The 25,026-nt window shown below is 37.7% G+C and overlaps 1 protein-coding gene across 4 annotated transcripts in view; it reads right to left on the minus strand.

The window, feature by feature from the left end:
• Positions 1 to 25,026, minus strand: part of CSMD3 (CUB and Sushi multiple domains 3) — a 549,229-nt gene that overhangs the window by 401,941 nt on the left and 122,262 nt on the right. For all 4 annotated transcript variants that reach the window (XM_031591144.2, XM_031591143.2, XM_031591142.2 and 1 more), the window contains exon 4: positions 8,580 to 8,774. In XM_031591144.2, the coding sequence (XP_031447004.1) occupies positions 8,580 to 8,774 (195 nt within the window). The remainder of the gene's footprint in view (positions 1 to 8,579; positions 8,775 to 25,026) is intronic.

The raw sequence follows: 25,026 nt of genomic DNA on the forward strand, positions 1-25,026 counted from the left end.
TGTGATTAATTCTTTCTTGCAAAACTTTAACAGTTGTTAAATGTTCCAAACAATGCGAGTATAGTGTGCTAAGGATTAGAAAACATATTGTAGAGCTGTTCTCTTAGGATAAGAAACTCTCAGCAAAAGAAAGACAGATTTAGCAAACATCAAAGAAGTTAGGGCCTCTCCACAAGGCTGAACTGTCTCAGTCCGTGAGAAGGTTGGGGTGTGAAGGCAGGCACCAGGATACTCCCCTGCCTCTCTCCCAAGCTTATCTTTGTAGAAAGAAGGACAAGCAGATATCTGCAAAATAATGATCAGATGTGGAATAAGTTAATTAACTACAGATTTAAGCTTATGCAGCAAAAATTTATGTTTGTCCAGTGTTTCCATGTTTAGTGAACCGCTGAGAAGATTGTGAACCTGAAGTACTCAGCCAATGAGGAACCAGGGGAGTAAGAGATAAGCGTCGAGGAATAGGGAATAAAAGATGTAACTCTGTTTTCTGTGTGCTCTCCTGCTTGTAGGAGGCCCGCCATTGCAATTACGAATAAAATCTGCTTTATCAGAGATACCGTCCTAGAAAATTATTTGGATATTTCTTACAGTGTTTACATACTTGAGAATGTTGCCCATAGGTGCTGTAGGTGTTCCATCCCTGTAAATGTTCAAGACCAGGTGAGATGGGGCTTTGACTAATCTGATTTGTTGGATAAGGGCGTTGAAACTAGATAATCTTTAAAGTCCATTCCAACTCAAGACATTCTATGTATAAGTCTATGATTCTGTGATCCTCATGGTGCTTTGTCAGTGAATATTTTAAAATATCACATTTAAGACATGCTATACATCTGAAATCTCCTAAAGTGTGAAAACAGTGCTGTCATATTTAAATAAAACATCAGCACACCTGCCAGTGATGAAAAATTAAAGCTGAAGGACAAGATTCATGTTCCATAAGAGTAATCATTGTTCACATTAATGAAGATGCATCCCTGAAGAGTATAACAATGTCATATTAGAATTTCAACAATTAAGACTGTTGCCTTCCAGAAAAACTCCTATCAGTCATATTCTTGTAGTAATACTTGAAGGACTTTAAAGACTTCTTAGAATCTTTTGTCCTCTGGATGTTAATTACAGCTGGAGAATAAGCTTGTGTTTATAGGGTGTTATTTAAACATCAATATATTCACATTTTTCATTTATATCCAAGTAAAGTCTAACTTTATGCAGAAATTGAGAAATATGAAAAGTATCACCATTGAACAAGACCTGGACAGGCTGGAGAGTTGGGCAGAGAGGAACCTCATGAGATTCATCAAAGGCAAGTTAAATGTTCTACATATGGGGAGGAATAACCACATACATCTGTACAGGTTAGGGAATGGCCTGCTGGAAAGGAACTCTGCAGAGAAGGACCTGGGTGTCCAGGTAGACAACAAGCTGACCATAAGCCAGCAGTGTGCCCTTGTGGTCACACAAGGCCAATGGTATCCTGGGGTGCATTAAAAAGAGCCTGGCCAGTAGGTCAAGGAAGCTCTCCTCCCACTCTACTCTGCCCTGGTGAGGCCACATTGGAGTGTTGTGTCCAATTCTGGACTTCCCAGTTCAAGAAAGACAGGGAACTTCTAGAGAGAGTCCAGTGGAAGGCTAGAAAGATAAATAGAGACCTGGAACATATGAGGTAAGACTGAGAGACCACGGGCTGTTCAGCCTGGAGAAGATGGGATCTTAACAAGTGTTAATAGCAAAATTGTGGGAGTCAAGTGGATGGGGACAGGCTCTTTTTGATGTATTCCAGTGACAGTACTAGAGGCAATGTACATGAACTGTAACACAGAAAATTCCATCTGGACAAAGAAGTTCTTGAATGGTGACAGAGTATTGGAACAAGTTGCCCAGAGAAGTTCTGGAGTCTGCTTCTCTGGAGATATTCAAAATCTGTTGATGCTTTCCCAATTCTAGGGAATGTGCATCAGCAGGAGGGTTGGACTAGATCATCTCAAGAGGTCCCTTCCATCTTCTGTGATTCTGTGATTCAGCCATAATTCCAATATTATGAGGAAAATATAGTAGTATATTTAGAATTCCTGGCAGGAAAATCTTTCAGATTAAGCTGCTCAGAAAATTGTGCTAATGAACCTGGGATTTACCAATAATTACTTTCAAAGTATCTCAAATTATATTACAAGTGTTTTTTATGCTAATTAACAATTAACAAGTTACTTCTTCCTATTCACTCATCCTAATTTTCCAGAGTAGTCTTCCCTTAATTCACTAGCATATGTAATTCTTACTGTTATGTGGTTTTCTGTGAATCTTTTGGAAAATTATTTCAATATTATGTATGAATATGATTGATGCATCATGTACTTCAAAGTCCTTGTATAAGAAAATTCTAAAAAAAAAACCCAAACAAAACAACAACAACAAAAAAGAAAGAAAAAAAAACAAAAACAAAAACAAAACAAACAAACAAACAAAAAAAACCATGAGATAAAAACAGTGTTTAAAGCTTTTCATTAATCTGTCTCACTGACTTCCACCCACTCATTCTAAGCAATCCTAATGCACAGTCTTGAACACTGCTATGGGATCAGATATTTTGATATTCAATTTATTTGATTTTCTTCAGTACTGGGTTAGTTGTCTTGAATTTAAAACTTGTTCATTTGGATTTTGTGTTGAGGGACGTAGTTTAGCAAGTATTATTGGTGATAGGTGGATGGTTGGACTGGATGATCTTGAAGGTCTTTTCCAACCTTGGTGATTCTGTGATTCTGTGATTTTTTCTCTTTTCCTCTTCATTGCCTGTATCAACTGTTACAACATCTTTTGTTCTTTAATTTATTTTATACTTTTTCCACAAGTAATAACATAATGCATTGCTAGTTCTGTCTTTTCCTCACTTTTGTGTAAGTTATGTCTCCAAATGCTCCCTTTTTCAAATAGTTACATACTTACTTTCTTCTTCAAAGTATAACATCATTTATTTGAAAACTGTTCTGCTTTTTTCCCTGGCCCTAGGTATACTGTTTGGAGATGTAATTTAAGAAGCTTCTTTCCTAGATTAAGGTCACTTTGTAGATGAATGCTGATTACTTTAATCCAAACACATTTTTATTCTGCATATTTTTATTATCATACCAGCTCAGAATCTGCTTGCTGTTTGCTGCTAGTGTCTGTTTCTAGCTGATTTTAAGATAACTGTCCTTACTACTGGTATAAATGTACAGAATCACAGAGTCACAGAATGGTTGATATATGAAGGGACTGCTGGAGGTCATATGGTCCAACACACATCATCATGCAGGGTTACAAAGAGCCATTTGTCCAGGACTATGCATTGACAGTTTCTGAAGATCTCCAAGGAAAAGACTCTACATTCTCTATAGTGAACCTGTGCCAGTCACCCATACAATAAAGATGTGCAGATGGAACCTCCTGTGTTCCAGTTTGTGCCCACTGCCTCTTGCCCTAGCAGGCTGTTGGAAAATTTTAATGAATCAATGACTAGAGGGTTGGCTATCATAAACCACCGACTGGTGAATGGCAACCCTGCCTGCAGCAGGGGAGTTTGGAACTAGATGGCTTTTAAGGCCCTTTCCAACCTAAGCCATTCCATGATTCTATTAATTTTCAGTGTCTCAAGATCGATTTTTGGATCCATCTCTTAAAATTACCTCAGCCATTGGTGTTCAAATCATTGGAGTTCTTGTACATTTTTTGTACAAATTCGTTGTTCTAAAATTTAAGTTCATAGGCTTTTTTTTTTTTTTTTTAACTTTTTTTTTTTTTTAACTTTTTTAATAGAAGTGTTTTTAATTTGTATTACACAGCTGCTCTGGGTCTTTTTCCAAAACAAGTGATAACTATTCATACAAAGAAAATTGTTTCAGACAAAACTGTTTATGTAATTTATTCCTTCCCTTAAGTTAGCACGTTTTATTATCCCCTGTACTAGTTGTCTAGTTACTGCACTGCATATAATCAAGTATGGTACTTTGACTTCATCTCCTTTTTTGTTTTCTCCACACCCTACGAAGTCATCTTGTAACAAACATGAGAAGACAGTCAGCTTGTTTACTCTTTATATTGCTTGGTCATATTTGCTACATTGTAATAAAGTCATTTACCTTCCTGCAACCAAGTTAATCTGTTCATGAAAAGAAGATATTATTATATGAATATTTATTAGTAAGTATGTGAAGTTTAATTCTTTTTTTTTTTTTTTTTCCCAAAATTCCTATTACTGGCATGTATAATCAGATATATTCCTTCAATAAAACCCATTGATGAGTACACAAGACACAAGCAAAATTTATGCCATTTGAAAATGTCCTCTCTGACCTAAAACTTACCTCATGTATCAGAATATACCCACGAAACTATGTAGTTATAGAAGTTTATCTGTGATCTGCAATTAAAAAAAATTTCTTCTACAGTAAGTTCTGTACGCACACACACAAAAAAAAGGTAAAATAGCAGAAATATTTCGTTCATATAGAGAAAACAGCTACAGTCAGTGGACCACACTTTCTGACCTCAATTAAAAAAAAAAAAAACTTAAAAAACCAAACAAACAGAAAAAAAAACAGTGAAAACAAAGCCTTTTGTTGTAATGTATTCCTCAATAAAATTAGAATAGAATATGTTAAAGTGAAAAGATGAATTGTTGTTAATGGAATGAATTTCCTTTCATATTTCTTGCTTTTTTGAAACATATTTGTATTCATAATGAGTGAGAATATTCTCAAATAATTACTTTTGTCTGTATTGTTGGCCAGTGGAAAGAAATGTAATTTTGTATGCATGGCAACAGATAACATTTATGCCACTATTAAGCAGAGATCTAAAGTTCTATGAAATGATAATTTTTACTTTAGATGACATGAATAGTGCCTTAGATACATCTTTCTGTCCATTAACAATTGAAGGCTAGCTTATGCAATCAGATCTAGAATAAAAACATAAATATAAGATTTTTAAATGGAGATGACATTAATACTGTGAATTATCAGTGAAATAAATAAATAAAAAGGATCACATATCTGCGTAACATTATAAGATGGCAGTATACTATTTCAGCAGAACTTCTGAAAAAAAGTTACATATTCTTTTAATAATAACAGAAAGTTGTTACTTGAACAGCAAAGCTGTGATCTATTGAACAGTATTTTAATAGTAAGAGATAATTTTTAGTTACACTTACAGGCTATGATGAAAATATTGTAATAGAACTATTAAACAAATTTAAATAAAAATATATTCTTCGTAATTTTTTTTCAAAACTTCTGAGTTCTAAAGAAACATTTTTGAATAAAATTTCTTACAGTATACTAACTACTTTGATCCTGGAACAGAAGTTTTAAAAATGTTAAAGCATACTTCCTTGATTATGGAAGTAGTATAATCTTTATAAAATGACAAAATTACATATAAATGTAACCTTATTTATTAGCCTCAGTAAATTATTTATACTTTACTGCACTATGGCAATATTACAAGCTTAAAATGTATCTCAGGAATGGAAAGCAATATGATAATGCAGCTGTCATGTTTCACTGTCAAAAACAACCTCTTAAAAACTCATTTGTCAGGGAACAACTAATTATAGAGAAACTTGTGACCAGTCTAGGAATGTCTGGAAGAGACCCCAGGGACCTCACCATCTACCAAATTAGAGTAATCAAGATTTTTTGCTTGAGAACAACTAATTCTTACACATACACTCACACAAATACAAACAGCTTTACTCATTTGCCTCAGAAATCACTATTTTAAATGTAATGACCATTGGAAGAGAACAATAAGACATTTATCTAAAGGGGTACTGCAGGAAAGGAGACAGACACTTTAGCAGGGTGTGTGGTGATAGGACAAGGGGAAATGGTTTCAAACTTAAAGAGGGTAGGTTTAGGTTGGATATAAGGAAAAAGTCTTTTAGAGTGAGGGTGGTGAGGGACTGGAACAGGTTGCCTAGTGATGTGGTGGATGCCTTGTCCCTGGAGATTTTCAGTGTCAGGCTGGATCAGGCTCTGAGCAACCTAATCTAGCTGTGCTGTCCCTGTTCATTGCAGGGGAGTTCTAGATGACATTTTAAGGTTCCTTCCAACTCTAAGGATTCTATGATCCTATGATTCTATGATCTAAAGAACTCTTTAAAGACAAGTGTTTAATTAAAGAGAGTCTCCATGGCAAACAGAAAGAGGTAAGAAGCTCATTACTGGGTGTTACCTTTAGCACTCTCCTGCACAATTCTATGTTGGATAATTGCATTAGAAAAAAATAGGGCAAATCTGGAATGGAATTTGAATGGTTTCTACATTAAATGTGAACCTAGATGTTTCTGATATTAAAGAGAGTCACAGAGAAACTATTGAATGCAATTAGGAAAGAAACTATATTGAAATTAGAACAACAACAAAAAAACAACCCTTAACAGTGATGTTGTGCACTAAGCTGTTAAGCCAGTAGATTTTGTGTTAAAACTTAAATCAAGAATCAAGTCACATTTATTTGCTACGTTTCTGCAATTAGCAACCACCACTACTAAAATGTACTCCTTACTACTTTTATTTTGTTTTGTTTCGTTTCTGTCAAGCTTTTATTCCTTAGATAGTTCACTGATGTCTAGGTTAGGGAACTCTTCACTCTGAAAAAATATTGTCTTTCCACAGAAGTTTTTGAAGTAGGTCATGTCACCTTTTTCACACACACTGCCAAATTTGATTTCTTTCTAACTCTAGAAAGAAATGGCAATTTTGAAAAGTAGTATAACTTGCTGCCTCATTTTCTGAATCCTTTCTGATTTATCACCTCTATTTTACTCTACAGATCTTAATCATGAACAAGGATTTGCTTTTTTAAAAAATTATTTTTATGTATTTTTTAAATTATTTTTATGTGTTAGTCTTCTGTTTACACCCTACATTTTATCACAGGACAACATTGGGAGCACGTCATTCCAAATCTGCACCTTTCCTTAGAATAAAAATAAAATATTTGAAAACTGCTCCTGAAAAAATGTGCAAAAGAAATTTTATCTATGCAGGTCCCTCTGAAAATAACCCCTCATATTTATTTTCATGGAAAATGTAGCAGATATAGAGAACAAAATAAGATTATTCTCAGCAAATTCTCAACTACAAGATATTACTTTTCAACATAGTCACAACTACTTACTATGCATTTTCTCCAGAAATGACCAAGTGCTTGTAAAAATATGTACAATTGGAGGTGACACGGTCACTGTTCCCTCTGCTGAAATGCTCTAGCCACAGATTCACTGTACTCACATCCATTGTTTGATCTCCACAAATGTTCGTCAAACATCAAAGAATGTCAATGGATGCAATTTTTTTTCATGTGGAGGAATTCATCTGCACACCTTTGCTTCATACATACTTTCATGTTAGACACCAGGTTGTTAGACTGCCTCTCTGTTGCTTTCTCTTGCTTGGCAACAAAACCTAATGGCATATTGGTGGAAGGACTCCACCTCCACTGCTGTACTACCAACACTCACACTGACATCTGCTTTAATAAAACAGGAGACATTACTTTATGAGCAGACCTATAATATTGTGACTGTGGGAAAGACGGAGGAGTGTAATCATCAGGTTCAAGTCTCTCATCCTCATCATTTCAGGGTACAATTTTTAATGTCAATTCATTTCAAAACTGTCAGATCAATAATTTGAAAAATAGTATAAGGCGAAGTCTATTAACCTTCAACTTTCTTAAAAAATGTAAGTTGTGTCCAAATTAACATATTTCTATCAAATCTTTTCCCAAAATATAATTTGGATTTACTCCTTGAATGTATATCTTCCTCATTACTAACTAACATTTTACTGGGATGTAGGAAGGGAAGGATTATCAATGATTTTATTAAAAAATAGCACTATTAACAACAATGTTGTATCTTCTTCAAGATTATGGAAAAGCATATTAAAGCCAAGAATAGGTAATAATTGAATGCTATTTCCAATGATATGCCCTTTTCATACGTAATTGCATTCTTATTGTACTTGCCAGTCAGCTCTAACTCAATATATTCTTCTAAACAGAATTTTATCAGGGTGCTAATTTCAGTGTATATGTTTTTGTTGGCTTTTTGACTGAGTCAGATGGTTCATACAAATGTAAATGTTATATTCTGTAATGTTAAACCTGTAACTTTAACAGGCTTGTTTGTTATAACAGCACTTCCTCATAATACTTTCTCATATTTGGTTGTAGCAGTAATGATTTTAGCTCCATTTTATCAACTTAGTTCCATTCAGTAATGCACAGTTAGTTCTCTCTAAAGGTCTAAAAAATAACTGCCGTTTTCTAATTCTGAAATTTAATTACAGATATCTACCAAAAAAAACAAACAAAAAACCAACAAAACACCATAATTTTACTATGACAATAGTAAAATCACAGATATATACAAATAAAGCTGCAAGAGACAATATATATATATATATATATTTTTTTCTTCAATCACAGTCTAAAATTTTATAGTCAAAACAGATATTTCAAGTCATTCAGACCAATAAACACAACGTATATATTTGAGAAGATTATTGTAGAATGTCTCTTACCTCTGCAGATAGGAACAGGGAAGTCCCATGATGCTGTATTCACAGAGTTAGCTATGCAAGTAAGCTGAGGGTGGCCATCCAAAATATATCCAGTTACACAGCTGTATCGGATTTTGTCACCAACATCAAATCTTGTACCATATAAGATACCCTTTGGTGGGACTCCTGGATTGCCACAGGAGCTACTCTGTAATTCTAGAGAATAAATATTTATTATCACTTAAAATGTTTTAATATACTCCATTATACTGAAAAATACAGAAAATGTAAATTAGGTGTTTTAATGTATTTTTTTTTTAACTCTAAGCACAGAAAAAAGCCTGTCTTAGTCTATTGAGCATCTGCTTATGCATCCAAAAGAAAAAAAAAAAAAAGTAGAAAACTACGAGAAAATAATCACAAGGTTTTCATTAAGATCAAGCTACAGACACATTCTTATATTTTTTCTTAAACAAAAGCAGGATACTGCTTACATTGGAAGAATAAATAAAGGAATTTGGTATTTCCTTGACCCTTAAGTTATTTAAAATAAAAATAATTTAAAAAACTGCAATACAGACTTGGGAATAACAGATCTAAGTCAAGCAAAGTTTGAAACAAAGAACAAATTAGTCAAGACAGAATACTGGGAGATATTCTTAACAAACATAAGCTTTAGCATGATCAGGAAGCTTTTGGATAATTTAATAGGTTTTAGATAATGAGACAAAAGTGGTGAGATACTGTTGACTGTAAAAGGGACACAAAAAGATTTGTTGTCCTTAAATATGATGAATATAAAGACTAGTGATAGCTTCAAGAGTCACTGCCTAAAACTGTTTTACTGCTGTCTTGTAAAATTATCTACAAAAAGCAATGCATTATTATAAAATTATATTACATTTTAATGTACTAATTAAAAATCCGCCTTCAAAAATAAAACTAATGCTTTGCTTACATTATTATATAACTTTAAAAATAATAGTTGGCCCATTTCATTATCTTCTTATTAATATAAAAGAGTACATTATGACTTCTAAACTAAACTAATCTGAGTGCAGAAAATGGATCTTAACCTTTCTGCAATTCATGCTTCCACTGAAGGCAACATAAGATCTTAGAAACAGGATGCCCAGTAAAGCCAGTGACACAGATTTTGTATTTCTCCTTAAAAAAATTTTGTAACAGTTACTCAGTCTGAACTCTAAAAACTTTAGTTTTTAAATTCAACACATCAAAGTGGTTTTTAAATACATCCAGGAATGGTGACTCAACCACCTTCCTGGAGGGCCTATTCCAGTGCTTAACAACCCTTTCTGTAAATAAATTTTTCCTGATATCCAACCTAAATCTCCCCTGGCGCAACTTGAGGCCATTTCCCCTTATCCTGTCACCTGTCACCAGTAAGAGACAAACCCCACTCTCGCTGTGATCACTTTTCAAGTATTTGAAGAGAGCAGTAAGATCTCCCCTCAGCCTTCTCTTCCCTAGACTAAAAAATGCCAGTTCCTTCAGTCACTAAATCACTTCCATCTCTCTTAAACAATACTGAAATTTTAAGTTCACTGTGTGTTGCATCCTGAGAATTTAGACTACTATTTGGGAGATTTTTCTACCAAAGGTAGGGTTAACATTACTTTCTGTTGCATAAGCTAACCATTTTAAATCTCAGTATGTCAAGATCACATTAGCTGTAGTGTCAGAACTGTAGCAATATCTACAGGTATTCATCTATGCCATTGACACTCCATAGTATAAATTTGTAGTGAGTTTAAAAGTCAAAATGCTTTCTGACCTTAACATTCTGCTTAGAAACAAGGTACATATGAACTGATTTGTCAGTAAGTATTATTTTCGTATTCAGTTTTTATTATGCTGAAGAATTCCTATTAATGTCAATAGAAATTCTGTACAAAGACATTGTGTAAAGCATGCCTCAGAGAGTTCTACATAGTAGGACTGGACAGATTCTTTTAATGAGTTTTATTAGCAGAAATACAGCCACTAATAAATGCTAATTAATAAGCTATTCAAATGAAATCAGATTAAACATATCTTTTTGTGATTATATTTTCAAAAACAAGGTTGGCAGAAGCTCAGTCATTCTCTTTCTTAGTATACATTCAAGGAGAAACAAGTCAAAACTACATGCTGAAATTTAAATTTCAAATACATTTTTCATTTCAAATTTTTTTCTTCTTATCCAAATTTTTTATTATTATTATTATTTTTTTATTATTATTATTATTATTTTTTTGATGCATGTACTATTTATCAAATCTGGAATAGCACCTTTTATCACTGATCTGCTAGGCATGACATTTACAATTTCATGTTCAAATATCTGGAAAAATGTTTTCAAATACTCCTGTCAATAAATGCATGTCACATCATTACTGCATGGCATTAATCTCTATGGAAGCTATTAGTATCTGATATTATAAATTTAGTAACATAAAGAAATTTGTATTTGTAAGGGAGTTGATCCATATTTATATCACAGATATTATTTACAGCTATTAAAAATCATTATTATCCTTTTTTTCCCTTGGTATCTCTCCACTGTCAGGTTGGACATCTCCCTCTACCATTGTGTGGCACTGATCCTTGACTGGTATGCTCCTGTCCACCACTGCAGACAGTAGTTTCTCTGCTAGAGAAATCCAAGCATGATTCAGACAAGGTGCCATTCTAGAGAGCACTCTAGCTGTCACTTGGGACTCTACTTGGTGTAACTGCAAATACTAGAACAGTGCTGTACACAGATACACCTTCAAAAAGTAATATATATAAATATATGTATTTTTCTGAAGTGAATATTTCTGTACAGAAGGGTCAAGATTGATTACAAAACTGCTGCATGTTTTGTGGACACAGCCACACACTGCAACTACCCCAAATACTCACAGATGTAGCAGTATGAAGTTGACTGAAATTCAGTTGATGAATTTTTTTTATATCAGAACTTGTATTGGTATATGTTTAATTGCAAATAGTTTTCAAAAGATTATATAAGCTAAAACAGTGACCAACATATTACTTATTTCTCAAACTATATTTTCTTTACTATGTTTTTTTCTCCTCATTCATATCACTCTCATCATATGAATAAGAATGGTATATAGAGAGAGACATGAATGGGACTACAAGAATTCATTGAAAAGTGCAGAAGTAACATTGTCACCCAGCATGCAAATTGAAATATGCATACACATACTTGGCTAAATTGAATTTACAGAATGAAGGAGACTGCAAGAAGGCATTCTTAGTACAGTGAAGGAAAAAACATAATTAAAAAAAAAACCATATCAGGCAATCCTGATTTTGATCCATATGCTGCTTCCTGAGACCAGCATATTAAGAAAATCCTTCAGATTATATGTATGTTAACAGAATATAAAAACATAATATAATTGCAAAGTCTGTCTATATAATATGAATATACAATACCAATGTTCATTGCACATGTGAAAATGTTTTCCTTCCTTATAATCTTCATGGGAAGGATATGGCAGATGAATATATTTTTATCTATCCTGGTTTCATTCTTTTCACAGAATCACAGAATTATAGGAGTCGGAAAGGACTTCAGGAGGTCATTGAGTCCAGTCCCCTGCTGTAGTGGATACTCTACAATTAGTCACACAGATAGGCACCCAGACAGGCCTTGAATATCTCCAGAGAAAGAGACTCCACAACTTCTCTGGGCAACCTCATCCAGTGCTCTGTCACCCTTACCATAAATAAGTTTTTCACGTGTAAGTATGGAACTTCTTATGTATAAGTTTTAGTCTGTTCCTCATTGTCCTATCACTATGCACCGCTGAAAAGAGCTTGACATCATCCATTTGCCTCCCACCTCCCCTTACATACTTATAAACATTTATCAGATCCCTACCTGCTCACACCCCAGGATACCCTTGGCCTTCTTGGACACAAAGGTAAACTGCTGGCTCATGGTCAACCTGTTGTCCACCAAGACCTCCATGACCTTCTCTGCATGGTTCATCTCAGCAGCTCATCCCCTAACTTGTACAGGGTCATGCAGTTATTCCTCCACAGGTTCAAAACCCTACATTTTCTTTCATCAAACCTCATCAGGTTCCTCCCTGCCCAACTCTCCAGACTGTCCAGTCTTGTCAAATGGTAGCACAGTCTTCTGGTGTGTCAGCCAATGTTCCCAACTTGGTATTGTCAGCAAACTTTCTGAGAGTGGACTCTATCCCATCATCCAGGTAGTTGATGAAGATATTGAACAAGATAAGACCCAGCATTGGCTCCCAGAGAATGTGTCTAGTTACAGGACTCCAACCAGACTGTGCTGATGATTACAATTCTGTGAGCTCTGTCAGTTAGCCAGTTCTCAGTCCACCTCACCGTCTATTCATCTATCCCACACTTTCTAAGTTTCGTAGAAAGGATATCATGGGAGACAGTGTCAAAAAATTTGCTGAAGTCAAGGTACTGACTCTCTCCCCATCTACTCAGACAGTGATGACATCATAGAAGGTGACCAGGCTGATCAAGCGTGATTTCCTTGGTGAATCTATGCTGAGTACTCCTGATAACCTCCTCTTCTAGTTGATTGGAAAGAGTATCCAGAACAAATTGTTCCATCACCTTTCCAGGAACAGAGGTGAGGCTGGCTGGCCTATAGTTTTCTGGATCCTCCTTGCACTTTTTGAAGACTGAACTGACACTGGCTATTCTCCAGTCTTAAGGCACTTCTCCTGTTGGCTGAGACCTTTCAAGGATGATAGAGAAAAGTTCAGCAATCACCTCTGTCAGTTCTCTCAGAACATGTGGGTGCAACCATGGACTTCTGTGCATTGATTTTGACTAGATGTTCTCTGGCCAGATCCTTCTCAAACCCAGACTCTCTCTCTTACATCCAGGTCCTGGGGTTCCTGAGGGGTAGTCTTAGCTTTAAAGACAGAAGCAAAGAAGGCATGCAGAATCTCTGCCTTCTCAGCATCCCCTGCTACCAAGGTACCCATCTCATTTAGTAGGGGACCCACATTTTCCCTAGTCTTACTTTCATTGTTGACATATTTAAAAAAAACCTTTCTTGTTATCCTTTACCTCCTTTGCAAGGTTTAATGCCAGGAGGGCCTTAGCCTTCCTCGTTGCAGCCCTACAGGCCCTGACAACATTCCTATATTCTTCCCAGGTAGATAGGCCTTTTGTACGTTTCTTAATTTTTTACTAAAGTTCTGTATTTTTCAGTATAGCATATGAATTTTCACACCATTTACAGTTCATCAGCTACATGCTGTATCTCAAATAAATCTCAGTTGTATAGCATAAAGTACTAAGTAAATTAATAATAAAAATGATGCGTAGATTAGGCAACTAAAATGAATTAGGCATAAATAGAAGCTTCTACTGGATACGATTATATAATGTTATAGAATATTCTGAGTTGAAAGAAACCAAAAGGATCGTTGAGTCCAGCTTCTAGCTCCATACAGGACTACCCATAACAACCTTCTGATAGCACTGTCCAGATGCTTCATATGCTCAGACTTCTCATCTCTGGGCTGAACAAACCAAAGCAACAATACTGCTCCTCATATGTCTTACTCTCTAGACCCTTCATATTTGTTGCCCTTCTGGAAATGCTAATACTTTTTATGTCCATATTTTGTCATGCCCAAATATACTCAGAGTACTTGAAGTAAGGCTGCATCAACTCAGAGCAGAGCAGGACAATCCCTTCCCTTGACTGGCTAGCACTGCTGGGTCTGATGCACCACAGAGCATGCTGTTGACTCATTCAATTTGCCATGAATTAAGACCAACAAATTCCTTTCTGCATGGCTGCTTTTGAGCCTCTCACTACTACTGACTTATATTCAGCATTGCCCCATCCTAGATACAGAACCCAGCCTTTGTTCTCATACAGTGGGTGATTGCTCAGCCCTTCAGTTTGTCAAGATCTCTCTGCAAGTCCTCTCTACCTTGGAGGGAAGCTACAGCTCCTTCCGATTTACTGTTATCCACAGATTTACTTAGTATATCTTCAAGTCCTGTATCCAGGTTATTCATGAAAATATTAATGAGAACACTCTAAAACAGATTCCTGGCAAACCCCACTAGTGACTGGCTCCCAGACTGATGTAACCCCATTTACAATAACCCTTTCAGACCTACTCATCTGCCAGTTGTTCACCTAATGTGCTATGTTTTTTGTCCAGCTACAGGTGAGACTTTTTTTCTAGAAGGATACTGCAAGAAACAATATTGAAAGCTTTGCTGAAATAAAAAGAAAATCATCAGCTGACTTCCACTGATGGACTAGATGTTAGATAGACCCCCCTTTGATGAAAGGCAATGGGAGCTGGCTTCTTCAGACAAAGAAAAAGCTGAGGTACTCAGTGAGTGCTTTGCCTCAGTCTTCATCGGTGGTCAGGCTTCACATGTCTGCAGGACCATGAATCTCTAGGTGAGGGTATAAGGGAGTGGTTTCTGTCCCACTGTCACAGTGGAGCAAGTCCGAGTCCTCCTCATGAAACTGAATGGGTATAAGTCCATGAGGCCAGATGATATCCATTCTATGGTTCTGAAAGAGATGGCTGATGTGGCTGCCAAGTCGCTCTCCATCATATTTGAAAAATCATGGCTGTCTGGTGAAGTCCCCTGAGACTGGAATAAGGGAAAAGTTACTCCCATTTTTAAGAAGGGGAGAAAGGAAGACCAAAGGAACTACAGGCTAGTGAGTCCCACCTCTGTGCTTGGGAAGTTCATGGAGCAGATCCTCCTAAAAGGTATGTTAAGGCACATATGAGATAAAGAGGTGATTCAAGGCAGCCAGCATGGCTTTACCAAGGACAGAGCATGCCTGATCAATCTGATGGCCTTCTATGATGGAGTGACAGCTTCAGTGAACGGGGGAAGGGAAATGGATGTCATCTACCTGGACTTTTGCAAAGCCTTTGAGATGGTCCCTCACCACATCCTTCTTCCTAAATTGGAGAGGTGTGGATTTGAAGGATGGACTGTTCAATGGATTAGGAATTGGCTGGCTGTACACAGCCAAAGGGTTGTGATCAATGGTTCTGTTTTAGGGTGGGAGCCGATCACAAGCGGTGTCCTGCAGGGGTCGGTGTTGTGACTGGTGTTCTTCAGTATCTTCATCAATGACATAGATGATGGCATTGAGTGCACCCTCAGCAAGTCTATATACGACACCAAGCTGAGCAGTGCAATCGATACATTGGAAGGAAGGGACGCCATTCAGAGGGACCTGGACAGGCTGGAGAAGTGGGCCCATGAAAACATAATGAGGTTTAATAAGGCTAAGTGCAGGGTGTTGCACTTGGATCGGGGCAATCCCAGGTATTTATATAAACTGGAGGAAGAACTCCAGGAGAGCAGCCCTGCGGAGAATGACTTGGGGATCCTGATGGACAAGAAGCTGGACATGAGCCAGCAGTGTGCGCTTGCAGCACGGAAGGCCAATTATATCCTGGGCTGCATTGAAAAAAGAGTGGGCAGCAGGGAGAAGAAGGTGATTGTCCCCCTCTATTCAGCTCTTGTGAGGCCCCATCTAGCGTACTGTGTCCGGGTCTGGGGCTCCCAGTACAAGAAGGATGTGGAGCTCTTAGAGCAGGTCCTGAGGAGATCCACTAAGATGATCAGAGGGCTGGAGCACCTCTCCTATGAGGAAAAGTTGAGGAAAATGAGATTGTTTAGCTTGGAGAAGAGAAGGGTCCAAGGGGACCTCATTGTGGCCTTCCAGTACTTGAAGGGAGCATACAAACAGGAATGGGAATGGCTGTTTATGAGGGTGGATAGTGATAGGACAAGGGGGAATGGCCTTAGGTTGTGGATGCCCTATCCCTGGATGCATTCAAGGCCAGGCTGGATGTGGCTCTGGGCAGCCTGGTCTAGTGGTTGGTGACCCTGCACATAGCAGGGGGTTGAAACTAGATGATCATTGTGATCCTTTTCAACCTAGGCCATTCTATGATTCCATAGATGGGTAACTTTGTCATAAAAAGATGTTTGTTATGTTTGTTAAACAGGGCTTTCCTCTCATGGATCTATGTTGGCTGTGACTAGTGATTGCATTAGCTTTTTGGTGTTTTTCACACAGATTTGATGTACTAAATTGTGTGCTTTTTAAGAACAGAAAGCTTCCAGAATTTCTGTGAAGGTCTTTAGTGTTAACAAAACAGGTAAGGTATCTACTCTGCCTGCTTCTGCAAGTGAAACCTACTGTTACCAATGGAGTTAGTGCTTTTTGCATGTATTAAGAACAACCTTTTACCAATTCAACAATAATGGTTTTGCTCATGCTAGCATATTTTTAATTTGTTTGTTTTGTTGTTCATATTTGTTTCTTTTCAGTTAATGAACACCCACATGGCACTTGAACTACTTAAATATGCATAGATCAAAGAGCAAGGAAAGACACAACAAATGCTTTGAAAGATCGAACATGAACAACACAGATTTATAAAAACAGAATGAAAAAAATCTAAAAGTCAATTTTCATTTGTGCCATAATTGAAAAACGAAAGCTATTCTTCCATGACTGCAATGGAGTTCTTACTTCACGATGTAAGTTCAGAACAAAAAATTATCATTCTTAAATTCACCTTTCTTTTCAACAGTAATAGAAATAACAGACTGACTTATAACCAAAATTTTCCCTGAATTTTTTCTATCTACATTTTACATTGTTCAGTCTGAAGAGACTGTCATGTTCTCGTGCGTGTCTGTAAAAATGTAGAAGAATGAAATGTAAAAATGTAGAAATGTAAAAGAAGAAAATGTAGAAATGTAGAATGAAATGTAGAAATGTAGAAATGTAAAAGAAGAACTGTGAGAAAGTTTTTTCTCCTAAAGGAAAACAAGGTAAAATATCTTTTTTCTTTTTTTCTTACTTGCTCTTCCTTTAAGAACCAGTATATTTGCAGCAGTAACATCAGTGAGGGACTCTACTGTTCAATAAGAGTAATACATCTAATTATATTGCATGCTTTCATACATATTTTTAAATAAATGACATAATTTTGATTTTTTCTTCCTTTTGAAAATATTTTCATGAAATGAAAAAGCAGAGGAACATGATTTACATGAAGTAAATTCACTGAGAGTATAAGAATGTCTTTTAGAAGTGTGTTCTGAGGGAACTTCAAAGGTAGATTTTGATGTTGAATCTGATTCTGTTGCTAAAGAAAAAGAAAACATCACTGCATTTTTCTTCACTTTGTATTTATATTTATAGCATTAAAGCCATATGTTATTTTCATAGGAACACATCAGTTTCAGCAGTAAATAAATTAGAACAGTATTAATATAATGTTTCTACAAGCAAGAGAACAAGAGCAAAATGAACAGCAAAAGAACCTCCAGGATATGTGGAGAACACAAGTAATAACCTCAGTACTGTAGCAACACTGATATTGTGAACGTGACAAATGGAATACAAGAAATGGTCCAGGGTTTACAATATGTTCTTGTCACATCCAATACACTGTTCTGAATACCCGTTTAAATCAGATGAAGGAATGGAACAGCATTAGAGAGCTGAAAGTGTGAGTAAGAAAACAATGGCAATCAGTAACTCTACCATATAAGTACATATTCCAACACCATGTGAAATTAACACAGAAATGAAGCTTCAAGTAAACTTCAGAACATGTGGATTAAATCTGGCATCTCTCCATCAAACATACTTCCAAAATTTTACCTTAACAGAATGACAAAGCAGGTATATACTGAATATTTAATTAGTAGGGCTGGACAGTTTTGACAATACTAGCCTACTTTATTTCCCAGTTATAACTGAATTGTTCAAGCACAGCAAAGGGAACAAGAAGGATTCCTGGAAGTATCTTCATAACAAAAGGAAGACTAGGGAAAATGTAGGCCCTCTCTTGAAGGAAACTGGAGATTTGGTTACCTAGGATAGTGAAAAAAACAAGAAACTGAATGCTAATGGACCTCAGGATCCCCATGTTCTAAAAAACAGACTGAAGGGCTGGGGAAAAAAAGATGTGCTCTTGATGGAAGATTATTTTGGGAAACACTTGAGCAAACTTAGCCTTCGCAAACCCCTGTGCTCTGAGGGGATACACCCATGAATGCTGAGGAAACTAGAAGATGTGATTGTGAGACTACTCTCTGTAACCTTCACTCAATCGAGGCAATAGAGAGAAGTGCCCAAAGTCTGAAAGAAAGGAAATGTCAGTTGCATCTTGAAGAAGAGCAAGAAAGAAGACCCAGGGAACTACAGGCCAGTCAATCCCTGGGAAAAGGACAGAACAGCTAATCCCGGAATCCATTTCCAGGTACATGAAGGAAAAGGAAATTATCGGGAGTTGTCCATATCAGTTCACTGAGGGAAAGTCACAGCATCACAAAGACCAACCAGATAAACTTCCATAATGAAATGACCCACCTGTTGGAGGAGTGAGGAACAGTGAATACTGTCTTCTTAGAATTCCATAATGCCTTTGACACTTCTTCCCATACAGAAACTGTTTAAGGATGAATGAACAGACAGAAAATGAACCAAAAACTGACTCAGTAGGTGGATCCAGAGGGTAGTGATCAATGGTGCAAAATCTAATTGGAGGCCAGTAATGAATGAAGTATGCCAAGGTTCAGTACTGTGTCCAGTCCTGTTCAACATCTTCATTAGTGATCTGAACAATGAGGTAGAGTGAACCCTCAGTAAACCTGCAGATTACACAAAGCTTTGGAGAGTGTCTGATTCCACAGAGGGCTGTGGACTCTAAGACCTGCACAGGCTGGAGAGGTGAGCTGATCTCATGAAGTTTCACTCCCATTTACAAGAGAGGGAGCATGGAGGACCCCAGGAATTACAGGCCGGTGAGTCTCACCTCTATGCCTGGGAAGACCATGGAACAGATCCTCCTGGATGACATGCTTGATCACATGAGGAATGAGTGTGTGATCCGTGACAGCCAGCATGGCTTCACCAGGGGAAGTTCATGCTTAACCAATCTGGTGGTCTTTTATGATGGAGTGACGGCATCAGTGGACAAGGGAAAGGCGACCAATGTCATTTAGCTGGAATTGAGCAAGGCCTTTGACATGGTCCCCCACCACATCCTTATCTCCAAATTGGAGGGATGTGGATTTGATGGGTGGACCACCCGATGGATAAGAAATTGGTTAAAAGGCTGCAGATAGAGGGTGGTCATCAATGGTTCTATGTCCAGGTGGAGGCCGGTAATGAGCGACGTCCCCCAGGGATCTGTCTTGGGACCAGCACTCTTTAACATTATCAATGACATCGATGATGGAATCAAGTGCACCCTCAGCAAGTTTGCTGACAACACCAAGCTGAGTGGTGTGTTTGACACGGTAGAAGAAAGGGATCTCAGAGGGACCTCGAGAGGCTAGAAAGGTGGGCTCAGGTGAACCTGATGAGGTTCAACACAGCAAAGTGCAGTGTTTTGCAGTTGGGCTGAAGAAATCCCAGACATCCATACAGGCTGGAAGGAACGGTCCTTGAGAGCAGCCCTGCAGAGAAGGACCTGGGGGTCTTGATAGATGAAAAACTTAATATGAGCCAGCAATGTGCCCTTGCGGCTTGGAATGCAAATGGTATCCTGGGCTCCATCAAAAGAGGGGAGGTGATTGTCCCCCTCTACTCTGCTCTTGTGAGGCCCCATCAGGAGTACTGTGCCTAGGTCGGGAGCCCCCAGTACAAGAAAGACAGGGAGCTCTTGGAGTGGGTCCAGAGGAGGCCACGAAGGTGATCAGGGGACTGGAGCACCTCCCCTATGAAGACAGGCTGAGGGAGCTGGGCTTGTTCAGCCTGGAGAAAAGAAGGCTGTGGAGTGACCTCACTGCAGCCTTTCAATACCTAAAGGGAGCCTACAAAGGGGAGGGGAATCAACTCTTTGAAAGGGTAGATAACAGCAGGACAAGGGGAAATGGTTTTAAGTTGAGGGAGAGAAGATTTAGGTTGGATGTCAGGGGCAAGTTTTTTACTATGAGAGTGGTGAGGCTCAGGAACAGGCTGTTCAGAGAGGTTGTGGATTCCCTGTCCCTAGAGGTGTTCAAGTCCAGATTGGATAGGGCCCTGGGCAGCCTGGTCTAGTATTAAATGTGGAGGTTGGTGGCCCTGCATGTGGCAGGGGGGTTAGAGATTCATGATCCTAGATGTCCCTTCCAACCCTGGCCATTCTGTGGTTGTGTGAAGCTCAACAAGGAGAAAGACACAGTCCTGCACCTGGGGAGGAACAATCCCAGGCACGAGTACGCAATGGGGATTACCCAGCTGGAAAGCACCTTTGCAGGAAAGAACCTAAGAGTCCTGGTAGACACCAAGTTGAATGTGAACCAGGAATATGTGTCCTTGCAGTGTCCTTACTGCTAAAAGAATGCTAATGACATTGTGCTCTTGTCTATATTTGGCAAAGTATCACCAGCAGATTAGGAGAGGTTATCCTTCTCTGCTAAGTATTGATGAGGCTGGACCTGGAATACTGTGTCCAGTTCCGGAAACATCAGGATAGGAGAGACATTCAGTGTACTGGAGAGAGTCTAATGGTGACCAAGGGACTGGAGCACCTCTCTAATGAGAGGATGAGAGTTGAGACTACTCAACCTGGAGAATAGGAGGCTTTGGGGTACCTCAGTGTGCGTAAATGCCTGGAGGGAGAATACAAAGAAGATTAAGCTAGTCTTTTCAGAGTTGTTCAGCGCAAATGCAAGATGCAGTAGGCAAGAACTGGATGGAACAAGATGTTCCATCTAAACATCAAAAGCACTTCTTGTCAGAGAACTGGAATAGTTTCTTTAAAGAAACTGCGGATTCTCCATCCTTGGAGGTCTGCAAAAGCTACTGGACATGGTCCTGGGCAACTGCTTGGGCATGAGGTTGGATCAGATGACCTCCAGGGGTCCCTATCAACTGTAATCCATCTGTGATACTGTGATATCTTTTACTAATATCTACTTGTGTTTGATATTCAAAATCCTTTTCTGCAGGAAATCCCTGTACAGCTCCTGAAAGCACCAGTTAAACTTCAACTGAGGAAGACCATAAGACACTACAGGAAGCTTTGGAATAAGAGCATGTCACAGGGCTGGCTCCATCTACACTATTCTGAAAATATGCAACATAACCATCATAGTGCCAAGAGTGATGTACTGTACCTGCCACATATGGTAATTATTCAGCTTTCCAGGAAGCCCACACAGATGCACCCTGCCTGCCATGCAATAGCTATGTAGATAAATTCATATATGAGTCATAATGGGATTGCTCCATTATGGGGCTGCAGTAATTCTGAGTACTTTTTTTCTTTATATTGCTATATTATGTAGGCAGCTGGGAAGATACTGCTGTAATTACAGAGCAAAGGTTATTACAGAAGTCAGTATAATCTAAAATCAAAGATCAGCCTAAATTCCAAAAGATATAAATATTCATTCTGTAATATATATTTGAATATGTATTTGTTTGTCTTCTATAATTATATGAAAGAATATAATCTAACTGGCAACTGTGGTCAGTGGAGTTAAATCCAGTTGCTGCCAGTCACGAGTGGTGTACTGGGGTACTGGGCACCCCAGCTCGGTACTGGGCTGCTTCTATTTAACATTTTTATTAACGATCTTGATGAGCGGATTGAGTGCACCCTCAGTACATTTGCAGACGACAAGTTTGGAGGGAGTGTTGATCTGCCTGAGGGGAGAAAGGCACTGCAAAGGGACCTGGATAGACTGGATTGATGGGCCAAGGTTAACGGTATGAGTTTCAATAGGGCCAAGTGTCGGGTATTGCATTTTGGTCACAACAACCCCAGGCAACGCTACAGGCTTGGGGAGGAGTGGCTGGAAAGCCATCTGATGGAAAGGGACCTTGGTGTACTGATGGACAGTTGGCTGAATATGAGCCAGCAGTGTGCCCAGGAGGCCAAGAAGGCCAATGGTATCTGGGCTTGTATCAGGAATGGTGTGATGAGCAAGACTAGGGAAGTCATCTTGCCCCTCTACTCGGCATTGGTGAGGCGTCATCTCGTGAGTACTGTGTTCAGTTTTGGGTGCCTCAGTACAGAAAGGACCTAAAGGTGTTGGAGCAGGTCCAAAGAGAGGCAATAAGGCTTGTGAAGGGCAAGCGAATATACCCTACGAGGTGAGACTGAAGGAACTGGGGCTGTTCGGTCTACGGAAAAGGAGGCTGAGGGGAGAGCTTATTGCTCTCTTCCAAAGCCTGAAAGGTATTTACAGAGAGAGCAGGGTTGGTCTCTTCTCATTGGTGACAGGTGACAGGACGAGGGAAATAGCCTTAAGTTGTGCCAGGGGAAGTTTATGTTGGCTATCAGGAACAGCTTCTTTACAGAAAGGGTTGTCAAGCACTGTTATAGGCTCCCCAGGGAGGTGGTTGAGTCACCATCTCTGGATGTGTTTAAAAGCATTTGGATGTTGTGCTCAGGAACATGATTTAGTGAAGGGTTGTTAGAGTTAGGGTAGTATGGTTAGTTGTGGTTGGACTCGGTGATCTTTAAGGTCTTTTCCAACCTGAGCGATTCTATGAAATATAGAATTATTTATTTCTATACACCTGTTGCCTCTGATTAGTGAATTGACTTTTGAATTGGTGTAAAGAATTATCTAAAATAGTTATGACTTAAATGATGGTAAACTAGAGACTTTCTAATCTTTAAAAGGAAGTATACATCACCTCTTTCATATTTCTGGTGATATCTAAGAATCTGCTCAGCATGAAGTTTGATGATATATATATGTGTGAAAGGTTAATCAACTATATCATATATCTCATTTATTAACAAAAGTTTCCTAACACAGGCCTTCTTGATAATCTGATTTAATAGTGAAGGAAGAAGCTTTCTGGCTTCTGGCACAATAAACTCAAAAAACAAAAACAAAAACAAAAACAAACAAACAAACAAACAAAAAACTTCCTGAGAAATATAAATGAAGATTTTAGAATTGAATTTAAAGTATGGGATGTAGATATGGGGGATATGGGGTGTGTCACAGACATATTATTAGATAGTGTCGTAAGAGAGTACACAGAAAATTGCGAGTTTTTCCCTGCTTAAAGGGTCGTTATTAGAAGAGATTTGGGCACTATGTGACATCTGAAAACTTCAGAAGTGTTGTGTGACTTGTGAGAGCGAAAAACCATTTCCTTCAGTATAGGTCAATGACGACATGAAATTTCATTACATATATATGTATATATATACATATACATATATATAATATGCACTCACTATATGTATCTGTTGGCATTAGTATGAGGCCAAATAGTCATTGCATTAATTACCTGCTTTTGTTTTTCTCAAAGGACATTGTCTTGTACAATGTAATTTCAGTTTGGTTTCCAACATCATTGCTGGCACAAAGGATTCTTTAAGATTTGTTTCAGAAAAGTTGTTTACAAATTTAAAGTTGTACTCTTGTACTCATTTTCAGATGTTTCTCTTTAGTCGTTCTGACAAAAAGAATGTGGGCTTTAAATTATTTTTCCTTCAGAAGAACTTTTGTTTTAGCATTCTCCTTTAGAAGACTTCCATTCTGATGTAGTGGGTGGCATCTCCTCCCATGGTAGGCAGTTTGGAACTAAATGATCTTTAACAATCCTCCTAACCTAAGATCTTCTATAATTATATGAAAGCTGAATATTTATTTCCCCCCAGAATCTCAACACATTTGTTTTTCCAGCACCACCATTTCTTAATAGAACTGATATCTTCTTCTTGTTCTTTGTACCAAAGTGTCCTAATCATCCTTCTAGGATGAGATGAAGATGTGATAAATTTTCATTTTAGATATAAAATGAACTTTCCATCAGAAATGTTCAAACAATGAAGCAGTTTAGAAATACTGGATAGAGGATATATGCATGCTTCTGCTTTTAATGGTACTTATCCTGGTAATTTCACTGTGCTGAATTGCACTATGATCTTGTTCAAATTACTTAAATTATGATTCATTAAAAAAGAAAGGTAATCAAATTAATAGATAATAATGTGAATAAATAAACATCTGCAAGAGACCATTTATAAAGAACAAGCATAAGGCCTTTGAATAACTTACATTGCATAAACCTTTGTTTAATATCTCTTTGCTGAGCAAATATATCCACAATATAGCAGAAATATATCCACAATAAAGTCAGCTTTCCACATAGGAGGAAAAACATATTCCACTTCAAACACAAAAGCATTAAGGTTGCTTTCCCCATCTATTCCACTTTTCTTTTCCACTTAGTACTAAGATTTTCCAAATGCCCTTCACGTGTGAAAGAGTGAACTCCAACTGTTATTTTAGCATTATGCTATTGTTTTTCAGTATGAGCTTGAACTCATACAGTCAACCTTCCCTCAAATCAGAAAGACATTTTGTACTTTATTTAGGGAGTTTAGGAATTTAAAAATAATGTTTTCATTCAGGGAAAAAATTGTTTTTTTTCAGATATATTTGTGACAATTCAAGATTTCTGGAA

The sequence above is a fragment of the Phasianus colchicus genome, chromosome 3 (genome assembly GCF_987193195.1).
Source record: "Phasianus colchicus chromosome 3, bPhaCol1.hap1.1, whole genome shotgun sequence".
NCBI lineage: Eukaryota > Metazoa > Chordata > Aves > Galliformes > Phasianidae > Phasianus > Phasianus colchicus.